The 25,190-nt window shown below is 36.9% G+C and overlaps 1 protein-coding gene across 1 annotated transcript in view; it reads right to left on the reverse strand.

Moving 5' to 3' along the window:
* The window catches only part of CNIH2 (cornichon family AMPA receptor auxiliary protein 2), a gene marked incomplete in the record, with an annotated part of 141,073 nt that overhangs the window by 29,906 nt on the left and 85,977 nt on the right, over nt 1–25,190 (reverse strand). The window contains 2 exon segments of the mRNA XM_072423062.1: nt 20,685–20,732; nt 21,083–21,151. Coding sequence (XP_072279163.1) covers nt 20,685–20,732; nt 21,083–21,151 — 117 coding nt within the window.

Raw genomic sequence — 25,190 nt, forward strand, 5'->3', positions numbered from 1 at the left:
AGCTTAACAGATCCTCCTTAATCGCGCAGCTGAAATCTAATCGCCTTAATTGGCAGACCCCTTTCTGACCCCATTCGCGACCCCTATTGCTCTTTATTATCAAGGCAGGAATCCCGCTGGCAGTGAGGGGGGCGAGTGTACGAGTGCACTTGACTCTGGGCCGCGGGAAACCGGCTCGCTGGAAGCGCGAAAGTACGCGCCACCAGCGAGCGCGGATTTCATTGATAATTCAGGCCCTTTGTATCTAATCTAAGTGGCACTCTTGTATTTAACTAGATGCTACTTAGTAACTTATTTGAATAGTATTTATACGATTGTACAACATTTTTATAATAGTGTGGGATGTACTCTCGATATCTTTCTTTATTTTACTTTATACATAATGAATTTACTAATTCATTATGTATATGCCTAAAATGGCGTACTGTATTAGGTTACACACAATCTAGTCCCTTAACCTAATACAAGGAAAAGACAACCTCTTTTTATCTCTATATCCATATTTTTTTCTATTAATTTTATATAATCACAACAGTTTCTTACTAGTTATAATACTTTACATATTTTATATTGCTAAATTATCTCACAATATCATTTATTACATTCATACATACTCCATATCACACAACCTCAATAAATACATCAACACAGATACATACATCTACCATCAGAAGTGTTATTTAATAAGTACAGTCTCTTTTTTTATTATTATTTTTTCTTAGTCCTCTCTCCCCCAGTCAGTGCAGTCAGTCCCCAAGTGCAGTCAGTCCCCAGCCCCAGTCCCCTTGTGGCTGGTGCGGACACGCTTTTCTTCTTACATCACTAACGTTGAAAGTAAGTTACCATCCTTTTAAATTGATATTTATATATATATATATATTGCTTATTCTTTTTCTTTTTTCAATTGAACCTATACACAAATAGAAGTATATTATCCATTAATGATATTTATGGGCATTCCAATCTTTTTATTGTAGTATAACATTCTTCCCACTTGATTTTTTACTCCCATCTTCTATAAGCCTGACAATGTACAAGTTCTATTTACCTTGTGGCATATTTAAATGTGGGTACACACTACACTCTTGAGCTTTACAAACAATTTATTATTTGAATATTCTAATTTACAGTATGTTACTTCCTAATTGCAGAATGAACACATAGAACAATAACCACTTAAAAAGCATAAAAATATCCAGATAGTACACATTAAAGCAGTTCTTCAGGATAATTCGAGGTAAGAGACCCAACTTTAAAGAGTATTTTGAATCTTGTTTGTGGTTTTCAAAAATCACCTAATTCATGTATATGTTTCTTACATCACAGCCTATTCATTTCTTTCCAAAAAGAAACATTAGAAACTGATAGGACAGAACATCCATAATTTCATGTTGGGGTTCTCTCCAACCCAGGAAGTAATGATGAGATTAATCTTTAGATCTCCATAAGTTTAATTAGCTAAAATAAATTATTGACCCCATGATTATTACAATATTTATTAATACCTTTTTCCTTACTATATACTATTTTAACACATCTAGTACAGGTTCCTAAATTTACTCTCTTTGATCATCTGCGTCAGACAGGAACACCGGATATTGTAAGTCACCATGAAAATCCACTTCCTATTAAGCAATATACCTAAAATGTAAAACTAGAATTTAATTTCGTTATTCCAAATTATGTATTTGAAAGCCATATTCCACATATGATGATTCGATTGGTTTGATGAAATACAGTATTTACTTTGCTTCGCAAAAATGTTTATATACAGGTGTATATTCCCAGCAACTGTGGTGTTATTTTTTGGTATTATAAAGATGTTATTTTTTTCTGAGATAGAACAACTCTAGATAGAAATGGATAGAACTCTGATAGACTTTTTAGGGGTATAATATTTGGTGACAAGTATTATCTTTTGACATTTGTAGTTTGAGCTTAATATGTGAATCTGGAAACCGTAATAACATTGTGACACATCAAAACTGCCCTTATTCTATTATTAAGATGAGTCCTTGACTTTACATACATACAATATTTACTTTGCTTTGCAATAATGTTTATATACAGGTGTATATTCACAGAAAATGTTATTTTTTGGTATTATAATCATATTATTTTATTCTAGAGAATTTTATTATTTTATTCTATAGAACTCTGATAGACTTTTAAAGGGTATATGTTTAATAACAGGTATTATTTTTTGAAAATTGTAGTTTGAGCTTGCAAGTCTCCATATCCTCTGAGGAAGCCAAAGTGTCAATCTGGAAACCCTTGACTTTACATGAATTAGTGATGTAGTATGAAATGTTATATTTTTTGTGTGAATATATATTTTACAAAATATTAAAGTTTGTTTTTACCTGCTTGAATTCAGTGCCATAAAAGCCTCCTTTTTCTATAAATCCCCCCCTTTTTTTCCTTCTTCCAAATATGGCTAATCACGAGGCTTGGCACTAGCCAGGATAACCTGGCCCATATTGCGATAAGTCTCCCTCTTATTGGTATACCCCTATTTCCTTTTAATAAATCAAGCCCAATGTTGGGACTGTGGTATAGGTTATATAGGAGTAAACACTTTGGATTTATTTATTATTTTGAGTATTAATTTTCTTTATGGGGGTTTACTTTTGTTTTTTTGAAGTGGAAAAAAAAGGGAAAGTTTTTTTATTTTTGGAATATTTTAATATGTTGTGATATAATTTTGTGTTATTCTGTCCCAAAGTTATCAATTGTGCATTATTCAGATGTGGTTACACCCAGGAATAGCACTGGTGTGCTTATTGCCTGCGTTGTCATTTCCCCCCAGAGGGTATTTGTCTTTAGGTGGGGGATTGATGGGTTAAGCTACAAGTTATTTTTTTTTTCTGTTGTTGTCGTCTCCTTCCTTAGTTCTTTGTCGAGCCTCTCCATTGAGATGTTCAATTGAAAGGAAGTTTTTATAACGTAAAGAGGTTTAATACCAAGTGGTCACAGATTATTTATGGAATGCATAAAGCGAGAGTAATGATAGCTTTTTTTCAGGTGACTCATTTTATGTTAGATCAATTGCCTAGGTGTTTTAGTAGATATTTTTCTAAATATTTTTGCAAAGGTGGAATAATATGCCGAATCAAAGAACAGCTGAGACAGCCATTGAGTACTTTGAGGCTTTACAAAAATTTCCATTAAGGTACGGTTGTAGTTGGGGGCGATATCAATTAGATATTGGATCCTAGGGGGGTTACATCATCAAGAAAATCCTGAATTTCTTTTTAAAAAATTAATAAGTTTAAAGCTAAATTGAATTTTATGTTTAGTGAATGTATAGAGGCTTTTACACCCCATGTATAGAGATTATACTTTTTGGCAGCTAATTATTCTTACTCTCGCATAGAATACATGTTTGTCAATCATCATGCACTAGATTTCTTCTGCAAATATAGAACTTATCCCCTGGTTGGACCTTTCTCTGGTACCAGTTACTGAGTCTCAAACCTGAGCTCAGGAGCAGACATGGCGTCTTAATGACTCTCTAAAAAATGATGACTTTTGTGCTCAGGTAGTGGTGGAGACCGTAAGAGATTTTATCAGAATCCACTCTGAGGATAGTGCATTACTACTAGAGGCTAGGCCCACCCTGATGAATTTGTATGACCATACATATCATTTTTTTAGAGTTTGGGATAGATATGGAGATAAATGTGGTAAAATGCTGGCTAGAGGGATACATCTGTTTGTAAATTCCACATATATTCTGTCGACACAACAGAGTCTCTTAGCTCCCAGTCAGAAGATATTTTGAAAGCTTTTTATCAGTATTATTCGGATCTATTTAATCTTCCTCCATCCCAATTATCACCTATATCTCTTCAACAGAATTGTCAGAGTGAGGCCTGCCTTCCTTGAACCCTGAAACAGCGCAGAAAATGAAAAGCCTTTCTCTGAAGCTGAAGTGTTGTATGCTATTAAAATCACTCCAGCTGGGAAAATTCTTAGTCCAGATGGCTATACACGTTTTTAAGTGTATAGTAATATCTTATCCCTATTTTTATCGTGGGTGTTTACATAAATATCAATGCAATGTTCCTTCCCTTCTCAGAATCTTGAAGCACATATAGCTTAAAGCCCGATAAAGATCATACCCTCTGTGTGAGTTATTTACCAATTTCACGTATTATGTTAATATTAAGTTGTTATCTAAAATAATAGCAAACCTTCCTTAACCTTAAGCCTTCTACCTAAGCCTTATTTGCCTTAATAATACACTGGGACCAGGTGGGTTTTTGTTTCCAGAAGGGAGATGAGGGATAATACTCTTGAAATCTGACTCATTAGTAATTTCAAGGTAAATCTCAATAAATCCAAACATTCTTAACATAACGCTGGCATCAAATTTATTGGCTTAAATAACATAATAATTATTTTAGGAGTTGTGGGGAGCACAAGAGTTGGGTGGAATTGGAATAGGCAGAGGCACCTTTGGACTTCCGGTCAATCACTTGGATTGAGTTACAGAGAGGAAGTTCTTGGAGTAAAGACATTCCTTTATTTACTGGCACTTTATTAATGATGTGGAAACCACTTCTGAGAAATACATCTATATCAACTAAGGTGGGACCACTAACTTCACTGTTCAATAACCCTGATTTCCCCCCTGCCCCGAGCATATGGAAAACTGTGGTATGGAACTCACAAGATCATTTTTAAATAGGCAATATACTAAAGAGGAGGGGGTCTTCCTGGACTTGCAAGCTGCTTTGGATAAACTAAGCTCTCGTGGTTTCTATGCAGACTGGGTCATTCCTTTATCTCCTCTTTTTTAGATCAAATTTTTTTTTCTTGCTCGCTCACACAATTAGAGCAATTGCTTCTGCAGCAGCAAAGCCCTCAACACAATATTTGACAAATTTTTGGAGGAAGGACAAGATGCACCTCCAGTATTTAGACACAACTGGGAGCGGGAAATGGAGAGATCTTTTACCTCAGAGCATTGGAAGAAGGCAGGTGTATTGACACATCACATTATTGTAGAATGCAGGAAAGAAATTTTAAAATTCTGGCAAGATACCGCTGCCCAGTAGATCTTCACAAAATCCCGGCCTAGCATACAAAAATGTATTGACGATGTGCCTCCCAAAGAGGTACTATGTTACGTATTTTGTGGGGGTGTTTGGCAATACATTCTTTTTTGGAGAAAGTTTTTGGGATCTATAATGAATATGCTAAGGCAGCGATACCAAATGAGCCTACTTTGACACTACTATCTATGATCCCTAGATTTATAAACAGTAAAAGGAGGTATTCTTAGACATTTTTTACTGCAGTATGACCAGTTATACCACAACATTGGTGATCCCCTACCCTTTCTTTATGAATGGTTTCAGGAATTGGAATATACAACGTATGGAAAAGTTGGTGACCGATGAGGATAATCACAAGGTGAAGTACTTAGATATCTGGACTGCTTGGAAAATATTTAAACAAACATCTTGGTTTTGAGAATTATTGAGATGATATTGGAAAAATATTAGGCAGGCATAATATTTGGATGAAATCAATGGGATATAAATCTTTGGGGGGGCAAAACATTTTTATACCTTCCTCTGTCCTAATTTGACCTCTTAAGAACAGCTACAATCTAATAAATTACCAGTATTGTAACAGGTATAATACAGTTTATTCACACTGGTAACAGTATATATATGCTTCGAATGGCAGGCTGGCAATGAGGCAACTCCAGATCAAAGCTTATCTTTAGGGCTCCTGCCCCTATTTATGAAACCCAAAAAATGGCAAACAAATCAAAACGGTCTTTCCACACAGGGGTGGTATCAGTAAAAATACCAGACTTTTAAAGAAAAAATATAGCCTACTGGATAGCATATACCAACTGTTCAGGCTTGCTTCAAAACCAGCAGTTTCTCTTTTCACAGGCAAAAACCCAAGGAAACTAGTTCACATAGCCACTGCTGCTTAGCACCAGGTGTGCTAAATAGGCCAGTGGGCCTTGGTAAAAAGTGGGACACAGAATTGCACCCCACCATACTCCCTGCAGATTCCCAGTAAAACCAGCCCCAGAACAGAAATGTTTTAACAACCAACAGAGAAACCTACAGGTTCCCTGCAAACAAGTTGCTGCTGGTTTAATCTCAATAGCAATATCTGAGAAACTGTTGACCCACATATCACCTATTTAACACTTGGTCCAGTAACACAGGTGACCTCTTGTGTCCCTTTGTGTTACTATTCATATATTTTTATGTAAGGCAGCAAAATGACAATTAGTACTTTATTTTGTTTTATTTTTTATTTTTGCATTACTGTTCAGAAAGTCAGCTGTGTTTTTTAAATTTTTGAGTAGCTCTTATTTATGTCCTGGCATTTGTCTTTATCTGGCTCTACTGCTAGCTAAATTCCTACAGTTGCCTGTATTCTAATTTTTGAATGACCCAGAATGTGGAAATGCTAACTAGCGTATATCAGGGTTCCAGTATCCCTCTCTTTTTGGCCACAGAGTCAAAAAATATTTCAATCAGGATTTCAGAAAACTGACGTATCACTTCTGTACCTCCTACTTTACATTGTATAAATACCACCATTTTTTCCTAATAAATCGGAACAATAACCACCTTTGATTGTTCTCACACATGTGTCTGTAAACGCTCCATCCATAGCAAGAAGTCTCTGTTCCTTCAAGAGGGAAATACGTTCATCCTCAACAGTTTTCGTGCCCCGTGTGAGGAAAGACTGAGCTCCTGGATGAGCGATGACTACGGCTGAGGAGAGTGCGGTTAAAGCAGACACACAGCGCACTTATGGTAAGCTTTTTTACCTTTTATGTCCGTTTTCACCATACTCTCTTCCACAGCAGTACAGTGTGGTTATAAAGCCTCACTGGGTGTGAAAGTGATAATACACTCTTGCAGTCCAGATGAAGCACTTTTATGTGGGTATTGTTTGCTGCAGTTTTTGGATCGATCAGCCTATCTGGGAATAGATAATGTATGTGAGAACATCACTAGGTCGATATCCAGGAGGTGAAAAGATTGATAAAGAAACTATATTCCATCAGTAGCATTACTCAACTGTGTGGGGTTTAGGTGACTTTACACAGAAGGACTGCAAAGTGTAGGATCTGACTGTAAAAGAAACAGTTGACCCTCGCTTCAGGCACATGTCAAGACGCCCTCATTCTTTGAATGGAAAGCCAGTGGGCAGTGCCACTCAGAATGCTCTTGTTATGAATGCTTTATTTTCATTGTAATTACTAACGGGGTTTTGTAATTTTTTTTGTACTTGATGCATTATTATAATCATAAAGTCAGTTGTTTATAAATATTGGCTTGTGTTTTATGAGGTTTTCATGTTATTGTAATCATTGTGACAGTGATAGAAGGGATATACTGGCTATGGAGAATCTGGAAAGATTCACATACAGGGAAGTGAATTTATCAAGGCAGGATGAGAAAGCCACTTGACGGAACGATCCGGACCAAGTCAGGGATGCTTTCAGCTGTTTGGGGCCAAGAGGAACAGAGGAGGAACCTGTTCACCCAGTCACTGGGCTGGGGAAATTGGTCCACCCTAGGGGGGATCACTTGGGATCCAGTGAATTCACTCAGTTTTTGCCAGTATGGCAAACGAAATATCATCGAAAGGAGAAGATAGGTATGGAGAGTGGGTAAACATAATTTTTAGGTGACTAAGATTTGGTGGACTGAAAGGAAATATGCTAGAAAGGGGTCTTTCAAGTAAAAAGCTTGAAAGAAACACTGGAAGGAGTGCTGAGATAAAATGACCAATCCAAATGAAAGGGAAGCATAGAGACAGTAGATGGAATCCTTAATGTTGATCAGAAGATGTTAAAATCTTCACTTTGGAAACTCATGGAATGGAAACCTAAAGTAAAACAAAAGCCAAAATGCAACTGATTTAAAGGATGAGGAAAACAAGAGAATGATCTCTTGAAAGAAATTAGGCCCTTTAAAGTAGCCTAACAATTGCTGGAAAACCATCTTGACCCACTAATGGGACAGATTGTCAAGCAGTAATATGTAAACGAAGTCAGAAGCAGTTAGAAATCACTGGATAGGCAAATTTGTACTGGGGAACACCTGTAGGAAGTAAAACAAGAAACTCCTCCTGTCTGAAGTGCAAATTACCTTCATTTATATGAAGTGCTCTGACCTACAGCACCTTTGTCAGAAATCCCACCATCTTACTGTGAGTCTAAACTCACTAGTAAGGCACAAGAATTTATGTTAGGAGCATAAGCTCTAGTTCCTTTGCAATTGGAGAAATAAAAAATTCCAATGTGGTCTGTTCCAAATGCAATGTCAATGCCAAATCTTAATGTTCCAGCATACCAAGTGCCCATTAATGTCATGCTTTAGGGTACTCTGCATTTTGAAGAAAATGCCATACCCAAACAGAGGATGTCTGAACACAAGACCCCCAGGCCCTATTAGGCGTAGACCGCTCTCCTGCAGGAGAACTTAATCTGTCCTGTAAGAGAGCAAATGTTATATGGTAGAAGAGGGGGAAACACAGGAACAGTGACACATGTTCCCTGGACTTCCTCTGAGATGAAAGGATTGCTAAATACAAGCTCTTGGATACTCAGACATGCTATAATGGAAGTTGGAGTGATTGATTCAAATTGGAGTGATTTGTGGAGGGGTCTTTGAGGAAATATTCAATAAAACTGGCATTCATCCAAGTGTGTCACCTGATTGTAGCCAACAGGGATGCACATGAATACAATCCTTGGTAAATCAAAATAAAACAGGTGTCTAGGGTGACCCAAGAACCAACTGAGGACTGTATGTCATGTTTCAACAATTTCAAATTAGCTGTGGAATCTGCTGGTGGGGATATCACTAGTGATGACCTGAAGCCAGTATTATTACATAACTTCATTACAGGACTCAGAGGAAAAAAATAGAGAGAAATATAGCATACAGGAACAGACAGGAGGTAGCAAAAAAAAAACAATTCCTCTGTATTTTTGTTTATATTGCGGACCTGTAATTCTTAGGATTAACTCACGGGTATAATCATAAATTATAATATAATACATAATTATAAATCATATTTATAAAAAATAATGAAATAATAGACCACAATAATGTAATTTATCCAAAAAAAATGATTTAATAAAAATTTCTCACTGAAATTTTCCAAACAAGGGTGCAATATTATTGATAAATAATAATATAAATTAAATGCAGATTTTAGAAAATAAAATTTTAATTTTTAGTATACATCCCGGGTGTGGTAGATTTTGAAGCAGGGTGCTGCACAAAGTCCAACATCACAGTCAGGACAGTAGAACCTGGTTTCTTTGTGTTTCTTCCTTCTTCTGTCATCGGTCTTTGAGCAGCAAACCATGCACATCCTTGTAAGTGCTGCCTTTTCTGGGTTGGTGGGATGTATTCAACGAAGTGACGACCGGTCAGGCGTCTGGGTTGACAACAGTGGAAGCACAATGTCCAGGTCTAATCATAGCCACTGATGGTGTTTAGTGGTTCTTGACTATGGATTCAGAAACTTGCAAAATGAAGTCTGAATGATTCACAGGCCTCTATTTTTTTGTACAGAATGTAGGCATTTCATAGGTTTCTTTCCCACGTTTTGTGTGTACCAGAACGGTGGAGGCATCATGGACAGTACTCATCAGGCACACGTTTCTTGTCACGCCATCTCAGGGTCATCATTTTGCCTTTCTGCCAGGCAACTATTTCTCCTGTCTTCCCTTTTGCAAACAGTGATGGCAGGTTGCGCCGGTTAGCCCTAACGGTTCCATAGGCATCTGTTCTGTGTTGCAGAAGGAACTCATAAAGCACAGGAGATGTGTAGAAATTGTCAGTTGTGACACAATAGCCCTGAGCTAGCAATGGCTCAATGAGGGATAGCACTGAAGATGTTGCCAATCCATAATGGTTGTATCTGGAGTTGAACTGTGTCCCTTTTTCAGTGTACAGTACTGTATTCCAAATTTAGCCAGATGAGGATTCACACAGCATATAGGTTTTCACGCCAAATCATGCCCTCTTTGACGCAATGTACTCCACCCAGCTGAGCCTCCCCTTGTAAGCCATTAGACTTTTGTCAATGCGGACATCTCTTTCTGGCACAAAGGTTTGCTGGAAATTTTGTAGAATCATCTGAGACACTTTCCAAATTTTCTTAAGTTTTGGTGCAGGATGGGTAGTCACATCAAATCCTTCATTGTTTGCGAAGTGCAGGTACTTCATGATGAGGGAAAATCGGTATACTGGCATGACTGTGCCAAAGAATTGAGTGGCAATCCTTTTATTCTTGGACCAGCACCACTTCTGCACGGGTTTGCCCACAACTTCCTGCAGGGTCAACAAGCCCAAAAACAGCCAAATGTCATCCTTGGTCACAGGTTCCCACTTTCTGCTTCTTGCAAACCTCAGGTGTGGAGCACCTTACTGTTGTTCCATAGCACAAAATAAAAAAGGTATTTTAGGATGTGTTCTTTTATAGTGTGAAGGTTGCTAGTAATATGTTAGCAAACACAGATCAGCAAATATGTTTGCATAAAAAAAAAAAAAATTAGCAAAAAATTAAAAAAGTTAGCAAACACAGAGCAGCATACATGTTTGCATAAAAAATAAGCAAAAAAATGTAAAAAATTAGCAAACACAGAGCAGCATACACGTTTCCATTAAAAAAATTAGCAAAAAATTTCAAAAATATCAAAAAGTTAGCAAACACAGAGCAGCACACATGTTTACCTGTTTGTCTCCGCAACAATTTTTTCGATATCTTCATCGGTCAAAAGCAACTTCAGGTATGCCAGGGGGTCGTCGCATTCAGCCTCAATTTTCATCCCAGGTGCGCCGGTAAATAGAAATCTTAGCAGTGCTGCCTGGTCCGCATCAAGGTCAATAGGACACTATGTGCGCACAGCACTGACCTCAGGTTCAGAATTCAAAGACAAAGTGATGAAATGATACATTCAGGAAGTGATTTATAAGCCATCAAAAGGTCAGTTCAAGGTCAGTGCTAATAGTGGGCAAAATTTGAATCAGGGCACTGGGCAATGATGCTTGGTGCACTAAAATATGTATTTATACTTTTATTATGTGTTTTTATGTGTATTTTACTGTAAAAAAAATTTAAAAGCAGATTACATAATCACCCCTCGGAATTTACTATTGGTGATCACATCCACAGTTAGATGTGATGCACCATGCAGAAAACCTGCATGGTGCATCTCATCGAACTGTGGATGCGAGCAGCGGTGTGGCCAGGACCTTGGCTGCATCTAAAAGCAGATTACTCTGCGATCATCCAATCGCTGCTGGAGCGCGGGGCACAAGTAAGAGGGGCTTCCAAAGTTACCCCGAGTGTGGCTTAGGGTTACTGTTTTTTGCAAGTTTTTTCACCCAGAGGGGGTTAAACCAAATGAGAAATTTACTTGTTATAAATGTGGAAATAATTAAAATAATCAGATTCTGAATTGCTTAGTAGACAGCGGGGCAGCTTGATCTGTTTTAAAATAAGAGGAAGTGAATCTTCCCATTCAAAATGTAATTAAAGGAGTTGGATTAGGGGGTGTTCTTTACCCCCTGTTAACCAGGGAAAACACTCCCACTAAAAATTTGAATTGGCCCCTTTCAAAGTGATTTTGTTCCCTGCAATTTGCTAGGAAAAGATTTACTTACCCAAATTAAAGCACAAATACTATTGATATGTATACAGAGGAGCGGGTGGAAGTAAAAATACCTTCAGATCCTTATTAGCATGAGATGGAGGAAACATGGGATAGCATTATAGCTCGTTGTCCCTTAGAGAAAAACTCAGGAACCACAGAGAGCTTACCCAGTGATATGTTAACAAATCCTGATGAATGCGCCAAAGAAGAGAACATAGAACTCATGAAAAACTGTGCTCCAGTAAAGAATTGAAACTTGGTTACCCTTAAAAGGTGTGCAACCTTAAATCCAGCTACTTTGTTATCATGGATTAAAAGGTTGGAAATGGGAGGTTATGATTTTTGTAATCATGTAATTATGAGGAAGCATAAAGGGTGAAGATTCCCCAGTTAAAGATGCTGATCTTAATGTTTTCATATGGATATGCAGGTGGCAGAGCTATTGGCTCTGATGCAGGCCTGCATAATAGGTAACGGGAAGAAAGTGATTGTGTACACTTACTCACGGTATATCCTGGCATATGTCATGATTTTGGCCATTTGTAAAAAGTGAGGGGCTAAATGACAACTAAGTGGAAAACCTATAAAACATGTTAAGCTCATTAAAAAAAGTCCTCGAGGCACTTTGGTTTACAAATAAAGTGGCCATAATAAAATGTGAAGCCCTTACTTTAGACATTGATGAAATTTTAACTGGAAATGAAAATGCTAATGCCATGGCTAAATTAGCAGCATTAAATGGTACCAAACCTACAGAGATCTTTGTGGCCACTTCCTCTCCGGAGGAACCTGATAGGTAGGCTTAACAGTCCTAAAGAAACTAAAATTGCAAACTTATGAGATAAAAAAAGAAAGATAAATCAAAAGATCAAGAATGTACTGAGAAAGATGGACTTTGGACCCATGAGGGTGGTAGATTCTGTGCGCCTCCTATGCTGTATAGATATCTAGCTGAGCCAATGCATGGCCCATCTCATCTGTCCAAAAGACCTATGGTTTTATCAGTAGGCACACATTGGGTTGTCCTGGGATTTACTACTGTTGCAGAACAATTTTGTCATGAATGTGAGATGTGTCAATTGTATAATCCTGGGAAAAAAACAATTGAAACCATTTACCTAAAGCTTTGTACCCCTTTCAGAGGTTACAGATTGATTAATTACAAAACTGTTACTAATTTGAGCATGTTCTGGTGTGTGTAGATATGTTCTCTGGATGGATAGAGTCTTACCAGTGGTCTATGCTACTGCTTCAATCACAGCCAAAAACTGTTGCAATAAATTGTGTGTAGATATGGCCTGGTGAAATCAGTAGAAATAGCCCCTGGAAATTATATCATTTATATATATATATATATATATATTTATTTATATTTATAAATTTTCTTTCCATAAGTTGATACACTGCTTATTGTATGTAGAAGAGTTGCATAAACCACTTACTAAGTTGCATGTCCAAGTTTTCTCTTGTATTCCAGATCTCCAATGCACTAGCGCACACCACCTACAGCCAGGAAAGTGACCTTACAGTCTTATATGAATTTCACATCAAGGAGTCCACCTGAGAGTTATGGTATATGGGGAATAAAATCTAAATCCTATAAGGACTTGTTTAAAGAAAGTCCTGGGATTGTCTTGTTTGTGACATATCTATCAGATGAGACTATCCCAGAGTGTGAGGTCTGTCCTATTCTAGAAATCTTTCCTGAAATGGTTAATAGTGATGACTCTAAAAATCTTGACTTTTTCAGCCATTAGTGTAGATTCTGTGAATGCTACGGATCCCTTTTTATCAACAAGGTAAACTGTATCCTGAGGATTCCAATGGAGAAAATTATGCATCTTGGTAAATTATTTATGTTACTAGTAATGTGAGAAAAACAAAACGACATACAATATGAATGACAAAGTATGCAAAGACAGTGGTCTAGTGAAAACATGCATTCAGAAGGGGGGAAGTGTCCCTAATTAGTTTCATTATACATGTTATGGGAGACACTTGCACTATTGAGGGATTGTAATTCTTTGAAGTGGTATATTGGTATGGAAATCAATTTTTATATTTTCTTGGTCCAAATCCTTGGAAGTGGGATGTTTTATGTAATGGTATAGATTTACCCTGAATAAATGAGTGAATGATTGGATGGCTAATGAATGAGGATATGAGAGGTTTGAATTTGACCACTGATTGCAGGACCCTGTGGGTATGATTTGGACTTTTTTTATTGCAATTTTGTTAGGTTACTGGACATTTATATAGTCAATACAGTTGAGTTAAAAAATGATTACCCAGGTTTAAGTGATTCAGTAACAGATCCAAGACAATGATGCACATGGGAAGGACGAGGTAAGGTGTGTGTAACTGTGTTTCAAATAATAGGTATGAAAACTGTTTTGGAGCCTGCAAAACTAAATCCTGGTAAATGTAGTGCACCCATAAGTAAAAGCTGCAGACTTGGTAGTCCCAGAGTTATCCTCACAATGGATTGTATTAACAGGAACTCAGTTTGTATTATGCACTTGGAAAATACCAAAGATTTTAGAGCTGATAATTGGGTCAAGGGATGTGCTGTATATGTAAAGAATCAGATATTTATGCTCAAGGGATGGCTATTGTTGGGGTATACTCACAATAAGATAAAAAGAGGTATCTTGGATAGAGCTTTGCAGGCAGGTGGAATTGCAATAGAAACATTAAATACTATAGATTTTGAAACTAAGTGTAAAAACAAAAAAAAAGCATGTACCTCTATTAGATAGACTCCTTTTGAACTGTAAGAGAAATGAATAACATAGGGGCAACTCTTTAATGGGACTCCCTAACTCCTGATGTCGAAGGGGAAACCTCATTTGTTTTGGGTATCAGTTGGGTTTGATCATCTCTGAGAAAGATGTATTGAATCTCATTATAATCAAAACAGGTATGGTAGATGTGGGCAGTCAACCCCCTTGGGATGGACGAGGTGCCTACAAGGACCTGAATCCCACTATATCAGAAGGATTAGCCTTCTGGTGAAGTGTATGTACAAAGAGTGGCTCTAACTGCCCAGGTTAGGAAGGTATGCTATGTTTAAAATGTGTTGATATACAATCACCTAATTGCCAATGAAACAATGAAATTGTTTACAGCTAAACTTTTGCTTATGTACATTCTTACCCTGAAAAGTTTTTTGTCGTCTTGTTTTTTTTTCCATCATATATTTCAACTCATGCTAAAGCACCTTTATTCAATGCTGACCTCATCTATCCTGGAGAATATCAATAAATGATTTGTAGATTTTGCATTTAACCAAGATGGCTAAGGAGTACCTGAGCCTGTTATACCCACACACCTGAAGGTTATTTGTTACTCAAACCAAAGTCTGGACAAAAGTTGCTATAAGGAACCGATTACTCTTTTAAAAGCTTCCAGAAGGTCCTGAGACAAGCCTGGTTGAATCATAGACCACCATCTAACCTATGATGACGCTACTGTACTCTTCCCAAGGCAGAAGGTTGAAAGAGTACTCCTGTAAGGGTTTCCTGTGAATACAATGACGCACAGTGCAAGTTCCAGGCCTGCAGTCTTCCCTGGCACCTAAGAAATATATCTAAAGTTTGGGAAGTCATCTTTGTTACCAGTGCTGGATACTTTTTATTTTATTTGGCTTATGCAACACCAATTTGAATCTAAGCCAGTGTTGCCAGCAAGTAAGTGGTGTGGGTGGCAGGCTCCTCCAGTCTCTTGTATGAGTAGAAAATCCTTGATGGTACTATAAGTTCAGAGAATGAACTTGAGAAGGGAAATGATGTGGACTTTATGATTTTATATAAGAAGGGATTATAAAATACATTACACACAAGGCTTTTTAACTCATACCAACAAAAGATTACACACATTGCCCCAGGGGGATCTCTGGGTCCAGGCATGTTACTAACTGACCATTAGATATTCAAAGACTTTCTCACTCTACCTAATTTACATCTTAACAGAAGAATATATTAAAACATTTGCATTGTGGGGGGGGTTTGAACATCCTGTACATCCTGTATGTGTTGTCCCTTTCATGTGTCCAAAGTGTAATGTAGATCAAAGAATAGTAACCTGGGGTGGTGTGAAGAGGTTCCCAGGATATCAATGTCATAAATTATTTCACTCAGGATTTCTGGAAAGTCACGTATCACTTCTGTACCTCCTACTTTAAATTGTATAAATACCACCATCTTTTCCTAATAAAACAGAACAAAAACCACCTTTGATTGTTCACACACATGTGTCTGTAAAAGCTCCATCTATAGCAGGAAGTCACTGATCCTTCAAAGGGAAATACGTTCATCATCCTCAACAATATATATATATATATATATATATCAATGCCAAAACGCATTGATAGGATTCAGCTCATGGCTCGAAGGGATGGCCATGATTAGATTAAAAAATAATTCACTAATATCTTTTTACGCAGGTTAGCAAAGAAGTAGTTAACATTAGGAGCATAAGTTGAACACAACGAATAGACCACTCCTGCTATTTCCATTTGTAAAAAGAGGTATCTTCTCCCTGAATCTAACTCCTTGGATATGATTTTATAGGGTAGGTTTTATTGATAAGAGCCACTCCTCTTGTTTTAGTTTTTTATGTTGTATAGATCACCCAATTCAGGGGACTCTTAGAAACAACGTGTTCTCTTCCTTCCAATGAATCTCCTGTAAAAACACAACATCTGGGGTTTGTTTTTTGAGATTCATAAGTACATTTTTGCTGTTTAGTGTTTACTGTTTAGTTTGTGTCCAAACCCCACCCCTGGACCATAGCAACCCTCAGAAAATATAAAGATTGAGCAAAGTAGAACAAACAAATGTAAACACCATTAAACATAGCCGTCAATTTACCGACTACACATCTTAAAAGCTTCCTCATTTTATTATTACTAAATAACACCTGCTTTTGGAAATTGAGAACAGAGAGGCACCAAACTTCAAAAAATTTTTAACAGATCAATCTTGAATGAATAATGAACAAAAAAAGTGAAAACATATTCAGAAAATCAATCATAAAAGGTTGTAAACAAAAGAAAAGGTTCAACATCTTACGATACTTCAGATTCCTGTTGGAGGTGTCTCCATTAGTTGAAGAGAATCTAAAGCTTCGTTCAAACATTTTAGGTTCCCCTTGCCAGAGGACCTTGAGCTGAGCCAGATATAAGAAGAACCAAACTCCAAGGTCTACCTGGCATTTGCATACAGGTGCAAAGGTTTTCCATTTCTGTGTGACCGCTGCTTAGTAATCCTGAAACATGAGGATTTTAAAGCCTTCTACATGAAGATCCCAAGATTTTCTGTAGGCTCCAAGTATGGTTTCTTTGTCAGCATAGTGAGAGTGTTGAACAAGAATTGGGCGATGATTAATGCTGGAGCGGTCTATACAATGAACTCTTTCAATAGTGCGTGTGGGACTGGCTGGGTGATTCAAACCGTCATCAAATTGGTGGTTAGGAAGAGAAGGAGATCATGGACTTTGCAAGTTTTCAGTATTTCGAGACGCAAGTTACATCTTCTGCTTCTATTTTCCAGATCTAGCTTATCTAGATTTCCATACTTGGATCCCATGGTGTTAATTTGTGGACTCTGGGCAATAATTTTATTTTGTGAGTCCAGCATTTGATCCTCTAGGTCACTGACCCTTTGTTCCAGTTCAGTTATGCGTTGTGTGTTTGAGGTGTTGCCAGGGTAGCTTCTATTGATTTTTGGAGGCCATCAATTTTCTATCAAAATATAATAGCAATATTTTGTAGACTGAGATTTTGGTGACAGATGTGACAGGATTATCAGAAATATGCTTGGACTCATGTGCCAGTGGGATCAGATTTGCTGAAGAAAAGAAGATGGTCCCCAAATTGAAGTAGAGGTGGCCTGTGTCTTTAAGAATGCCTGCAGGCAGGGTCTGATAATCTGACCTTGCTGCCAATATGACTACTGGGCTCCACATGGCCTGCACTTGTGGTGCCGACTCTGTGTTAATTGAAAAGCCCGCCCATTTGTGGCTCTCTACCGCTCTTCACACTGCCTGTCTCCACCAGCAGCAGCGGAGAAATCACCGTGTGTTGCCAAGTAAGGACTTCAGATAACCAGGACAGTGCGGAGGCTAATGTAAAACACGCCCCATGTCCATTATTTTAATTACAGTGGCAATTGTTAGACGAACTGCTTACTACAGAAATTGAAAGTACTTATAGAGGTTTATAACCTAAAGCAGTTCCATTTTTAAAAATGTTGGATCAGGTAGGACATTATAAACAAAAAAAAAGAAAACAGGCAATGACCCTTCTGCAATAATCATCCCTACCTACCTGATTGCTCTTTGGAACTGTCAAAATTGCTGAGCTGCGCATGTACAGCTCACTGTTGGTTGACAAGCTTCCGCTGTGCTTGTCAGTGCTGAATGAACTCGTGCTGGCCTGTGTGGGAGTTACATTATCCCAGCCCAGCCAATCAGGAAGAGATGAAGGAAGAAGATAGCAGCTTGATGAAGACAGATAAGTTTATTAGGGTTTAGTTCAGCTTTATGGCTGGCCAAGAAAATACACAGCGCTAAATCTAGTGGTGTGGAATGGCTCCTAAAGCTAGGCTTACATTGATTTTCTCTTGATGGTATTTTCTATAGGTCAATAATATGACCTATAATTACAATCTCTTTACATTGATTCTAAAAATCTGATGCACCATTTACTTGTTCATTATTTAATCAATATTACTATCATTTTTAACATTTTATCTGATTGAAAATGTTTTTGTGATATGAGCAATGACACAAAAACTGGTTTCAGTGTCAATACAATGGTTTACCAACTGGCAAAAACATCTACCCATGTTTCTGTGGGTTTGCCCCGGGTACTCTGGTTTTCTCCCACATTCAAAAACGTGATTAATTGTCTTCCTCCCGAATTTACCTTAGACTGAGGTAATGACATATGACCATGGTGGACCATTAGATGGTGAGTTCCTTTGAAGGACAGCTAGTGACATGACTATGGACTTTGTGCAGTGCTGTGTAATATGTCAGCGCTATACGGTATAAATGCTAGTTCCTAATAATATTAAAAGAATATCATTCACCTTTTCCAAAAATTCTGGGAGTAGGCTGGACCAAAATAAGGGGCCCTGTTCTTGATTACATCTCCAACAGACATGAGAGACTGTTGGAAATGTAATCAAGAAAGAGAAAATGTATGTTTAGGAGTAAGGTACCATCTTGTTAAAATCTTATAGCCCATTTCCTGAAATTTCCTACTAATTGAAATTTTGTGTGCCCTCAATAGCATTTTTTTCTTATCATCCCAAGAACTAAAAAAGGATGTAATAAGATCTAGTGGTGAAGCACTGAGAAGAGAGGTGACCCGTGAAAGGGCATGACCTAATGCCACACTAAAATAACTAGAAACAAGGTGGAAAGTGAGTGACTGTATCTGGTATCTGGTTTTGAGAGTAGACATGAGTGATCACAGGTTTTGGAACATGCGTTAAACATGCCAGATTCTAGACTAGAAAATTGCCTTAAATACATTTTTTTGTGAAGAATGCAACAGCTTTATATAATTTTTTTTTTATCATCAGACCTGGATCTTTTGGAACCTAAAGAATATGTTGAAAGGTTCATCTTTTCGGTACAGAGGCTGCAAACAGCAATCCACCATCCTTCCTTTAAAATGATGTAGCATGGTTGTGACTTGGAGTAGATTTAGGAGAATTTGAGGCACTCAGTGTCCATCCCATCTCTGATATCTTAATAATGTCTTGCTTGACTGCTTGGAGGGCTGCCTTATGAGAGTCTTCCAGCTTGAACCAAAGAATCAAGGTCTCCAGATCAGTTTTATTGGTCATAGCCTGTATCAGGGTCCATAAATCAGGATCCCTGTTTGTGAAACAAGAGATATGCCAGGCACAGTAGGATCCACAGTAGTGACGTCTTCTGAAATTGCAGCTGGTAACTAGCAATGCAGTTGTATTTTTTTTTGAGGGTCCCTTCACCAGACAGGCATCTGCCATATTCAGTGGATCCTGCCTTGATGCCTGGGTTTCACTGAAGGGAGCATATACTGCCTAATCAGTAGTGTAATGAAAGCATGCTTATACCACAATGACTAGGCTACACCTCACAGAAATTCCTGTTTTTAAATTCTCCAGTGTTAACCAATAGTGTTGGTGTTCGAATTCAGGTTGTCCTTTTATACGACCCGAATATGGCTGTTCAAATTCGACCCAAAAACACGGGATTCAGGGAAAAAATGTAAAAAATGTGTTTAAAAGAATAAAAATTTATAACTTTTTTTTTTTTTTTTTTTACAGGTTATCCTTTAATGACATTATGATTCCCCGGGCTGTGCAGCCGTGGGAATCCTCCTGTCATTGCAGGATCTATGGAGACTATAGGTGATGAATAGGGACTTGTCCTCATTCATCACCTGTAGTGCCCTGTGTTCTTGGATAGAGTTTCTCTGTTCTTGGATCAATCAAAAGAGTAGATTTACACTGGTGTCTGTTTTTTGTGTTTCTACATAATTATCTTTAAATTTACAAAATGTCCTTTATTAAAAGGTTACCTTCCCCTATATCTGGTATTTTAGCTGCGCATGGTTGCTGGCAATTTAAAACACACATTATGGGCTCCAGCATTTCTGATCCAGGTATGATTGTTCCTTTTTTAGGTGCACCAATGTTAAAATATTATAGACAAATACATCTTCACATATACACAATAATGTTAAAAACACATAACATAACATGTATTTTTAAATCTAGGTCAAACATATATTGAAGACAGATGTTCTAATCAAAGGCAAATACAGTATGTACATCTGTGATATGGGGTCTATTTTTTCTCTAATATTTTAATGACACTGTGATTATGGCATATGTAACAACAGAATAAAAAAAAAAAAACCATATATGCTTCCCACTCAGGGAAATATCTGAAGATAACAAATGTATCACATTGACAACAAACATACTCCACAACACACACAAGCTGTGTCGCTGACCTTTCTGAGCAAGCAGCAAATCCGTTCCACGTTCTTAACCCTCTCTCTCTGTAGAAAAGGTGAGAGGGAAAAATGGAAAGTAAAGAAGAGAATGTGAAAGAGGATAGAAGAGTTATGGGAGCAGGTAAATTGTAAAAGACGGAGAAAATTTTAACAAATCAATAGAAAAAAAGAAACATATGAATAGAAAAGAGATGTGAGTTAGAAGAGTTAGGGAGTAACAGTGAAGGGAAAGGAAAAATGTTGGACAAAGCATGCAAACAGATACAAGAGGCTAGTGAAAGTTGTAGATATACTGCAGCATGGGTCCCTTGCTCTATCCCACAGCTTCTGAAATGCTCTGTTTTGCAAATGCAGTAACAAGACTATGGCACATTCAGGAAACAAGAAAATCTCACCGCTCTGGATGGATTCCCCTGTTCAATAGGGTTCTTAAAGTCGGTTCGAAGTTCATCAAAGGCAATAATCTGCAGACAAAAAGCCATATAAGCAACACATACAAAGCAAAGTAAGGTATTCCAATATAAATGTCATAATAATAAAATTAAAATCCACTAGTGATGGCAATAATGATGTCCTATACTATTCTCTATATTCATTCTCTGGACTATATATAGCTACCAAATCTTACAAATTTACAAAATTATACTTCCATACCTTCATTATGTTGACTAAAAGTTTTTTTTTACCAGGTTAATAAAAGCATGTATATCAACAAAAGCAGCTCTAAGTGCAAGAAAATTAAATGAATAAGTAATGTATATGTTCAGATATTAACTGATATCCCTTTTTATATATACATAAATAGTCATTACATGTTTTATGACTGAAGCAGCAATGCAATTAAGATTTCTAGATATTTCATTTTTTTTTCAGTTATCAGCATAAGCAACTCATATATTACTCCCTATTGGTTTAGTTATTTGTAATTGCAAAGAAACATAACATTAGATGTGCAAATTTTCCATATCTTGTTAAATTAGTCAATTCTCACTTAAAGGGGGTATAATATTCAAGTAAGAAACTTTCTACTTGTGTACTGAAAATATACTGTCTAAGACTAGAGATGCATTGCAAATTTCCTTTTTTATTCTTGCTGTCTTGCTTCATCTATCATTTACAAAGGGGTTAGGAAAATACTAGTTTACATAAGGAAGATAATATTTGTGCTTTTATTTCACCTTACAAGAGATAAAAACACTACATTTTTTGAAAAATATACAGGTATACAGTCTGAAACCTAAAACAGCCACCACATCTAAAAATTGCAAACTGGTATATTCTCAATAGATCCATTTAGATATCATAGGTGTAAGTCTAATAGGAGCTCTTTAGAGCTAACCATATCAACATCACATCAAGTATTGGTGACCGCTGACTACAAGCTGTCCACTTGATAACATTGAGGCTCAGAGGCTGGCTATCCTATACTGTAAAGTGTAATAATTTTTAAGATCTCATTCTGGAGTAGTTTTTTGCAATTTTAGGACAACAAGGCTTTATCTATCTTGGAGAGACTGAAAATTTAGCTTTCAATGCTGTAAGATTAAAGGTTCGTACACATGGAAGATTTTCACCCAATATGATTATCTGTGATTGTCTTTAGCAAAAATCTTGCATTGGTACAGTTAGGCTTTTTGTCCGCCTTACACTTCCCATCCCTGCAAAACAGCATGACCTGTACTGGGCTCATTTGTTCCATTGTCACTGAAAATGATCACAAACAATTTTTTTTTTTTAGAAGTAAAAATCTACTATGTGTACTAGCCCTTGGCCCTTTTTAGTCAATGCAGCTTAAGGGAAAAGTCTTTACCACTTACAACCCACCCCATGGAATGATCCTAATATCCACTTACCAGCATGTTCATTGCTCTCTATCTCTAAGTTCATCTTTTTCTGTTTTGAGCACACCACATAGCAGTACATACCTGTTTTGAAGACACCATACAGCATTCTAGACTAAAAGTATGATGTTATCTTCTCATTTTCAGTCCTTTGTCATCTTTATGCAAGCCTTGGGCTCTTGCACCAATGTCATCTATTACCAACCCTTTTCACCCTTACCTTCTTCTCCTGCTTCATGATTAAGTATGTCTTTTCATGTGCTGTTCTCCACATTTGTTTCTGTACCAGTGCTTTTGATCTATACTACAGTGCAACACCCTTAACCCATGGTGATATTTCTTTTCTTCCTGTACAATTTAATTCTAATCCATCATGTGCAACAGCAAGCACTTCTTTTTTTAGTTATTGTTTTAATACACTGAAAACATAAGGTAAAATGTATGATTCCATTATTTGTAAAGGCATTTGGTAGTTTTGATCAAAAATCTTTTTCTTTACCAAATATCAAATATCAAATATCATTTTTAAAAAATTAAACTAAGATATATAAAATAAATAAAATTTCTTATAAAACTTTAAATTCTGTTAAGTTCTAACTTATATCTTGCTCAATAGAGGAGGCATGTCCAAGCAGTTCAGAATTTGCATAACAGAATATCTATCCTCTACCACCTTTCATATCCCCTTTTTATTATTGGGGCTGCCTACTATATTAAAGAGTCACATCTGATTGTGTTCGAGGTGGGAAGGATGTGTTCCAACTTTGCTTTTACAGTCAACATATTCAGTTTTCCTTGATGGTAATTTGTGAACTTCATTGATTTACAAATGGCCTGCTAGCAGAGAGCTTCTCATAAAACATACGAATAATAAGAGGTGATTTTCTCCAACTCATTCTTTGGTCATAGAAGTGAGAAAATCTGTTCCAACCCCCTGCCCTGGATACCCAATACACAAGGGTTTGTGCCTGGTTGTCTCTTGCCCTTATTTTATTATCTTTAATGAACTGGTCTGAAAACTCACATTATGAAGTTTTTATACTTTTAAACATATAGTAATATCTGTACATATACATTATGGTAATTATGGAACTAAAACAATATGTATTTTGTTATCTGTTTTCTTATGTTTTGTACTGTATGTTTAATATAGAGTCAATTAAAAAAAGTGTCAATGCTTGTTTTGTATTTTACCAGGACAATAGGTACCTGTGGGAAGTTAATGAGTCTAGCTGTTTTCTAAATTGTATGTACGTGGTACTTTGTGTTTCCTTGGTGACTGGTTTTCTATACCTTGACATACTTTTGCTGAACAAAAGCAGGCACAGTTCTTTATGTATGGATTACCCATTGTCCACTTGCCATTGGAATTTTGTTAAGGTCATGTTCCTTTCCTTTAATCTTTTTTTGTAGAGGTAATGATATGAGTGTTATTATTATTAATTTTAATAATTGATGTATCCAGTTCTTAGCACATGTCTTTCACAGAATATTAGGTCTTGCCCCACGGCCTGCAAATTTCCTGCAATGTATTCACACAATTCTTTACACACAAGTGCTTCAACAGAGGTCACAGCAGTTAACAACAAAAATTATGAGTGTGGTGTTTTTATCAACCAACAATTGCAAATCACATGCAGATTCTTCCTTCCTTTCTACTGTATTTTAGGGGAATTCTTTGACTTGCTATGTCTCCACAATCTCCTACCATCTGCATAATATTATCCACTAAGTACCTAAGACTTTCCCAGTGCCACAACTTTTAGTCAGATTTTGGTCACTTTTGGGTTTCACTGTTTGTTATAGAAGTGCTGACAGTATGAAACAATGTTTGCTAACTTAATTTATAATTGTTTTAATATAGTTAAGGATCATTCCTCACATTTGATGAATGCCACATCAAGGATGATTTGTGATTAGATAATTGGTATAAGGCACGATTTGCACTTTTTTAAATAGGAGAGTTGGATCTCTGAACTGATAACTTAAAGGGACCTCGGGACTCTGATGGCTAACAGGAGGTTGGGTTTTCTATCCAATCAATTTAGTATAATAAAGATGAGTTTAATTAAAGAATTATTGTGTTTAATAAAATAGCCCTGCCACCTTTAATCCTTTTTCAAACGTGTCGATCTGCAAATTGTACTAAACATAGAGGAGATTGGTCTCAGGTTGGTCTACTCCAAGCGGGAAGCCAATGTGGTACTATAGATAGGTTGGTAGCAATTATTTTGGAATTCATATGTGGTTGTCTTTTCTTGATATAAATGATATTTTGTTTGCAAATATAGGCTGATATTTTCCTGAGGAAGCGGACTAGCTGATCTGAGAAACACATAGAATTTTGTCAGCCTGTTTACTGTTTACATGTTTTCAAGTACCTAGGTCTTTATAATGTTTTTTTTTTTTTAGTATTGATGCTGTATAAATAAAAACTAATGTGTACTTTTTGCAATGTGTTTAGGTATATTTAAATGCCTTAAAAGTCCTGGGTTTATGACCTCCTTTTGTATTTCTCCAGTTTAATTTATAATTGTACTGCAAAGGTAGCATAGTTACATTGCCCCTGATTCATCAAGCGGAATCGGATGATCGCTCGCGCATTCGTATTCGCGATCCGAAATCGTACGCCGTCGCGCTATTCAGCAACTGAAAAACCTTG

Source organism: Pyxicephalus adspersus, chromosome 9 (genome assembly GCF_032062135.1).
Source record: "Pyxicephalus adspersus chromosome 9, UCB_Pads_2.0, whole genome shotgun sequence".
Taxonomy (NCBI): Eukaryota; Metazoa; Chordata; class Amphibia; order Anura; family Pyxicephalidae; genus Pyxicephalus; species Pyxicephalus adspersus.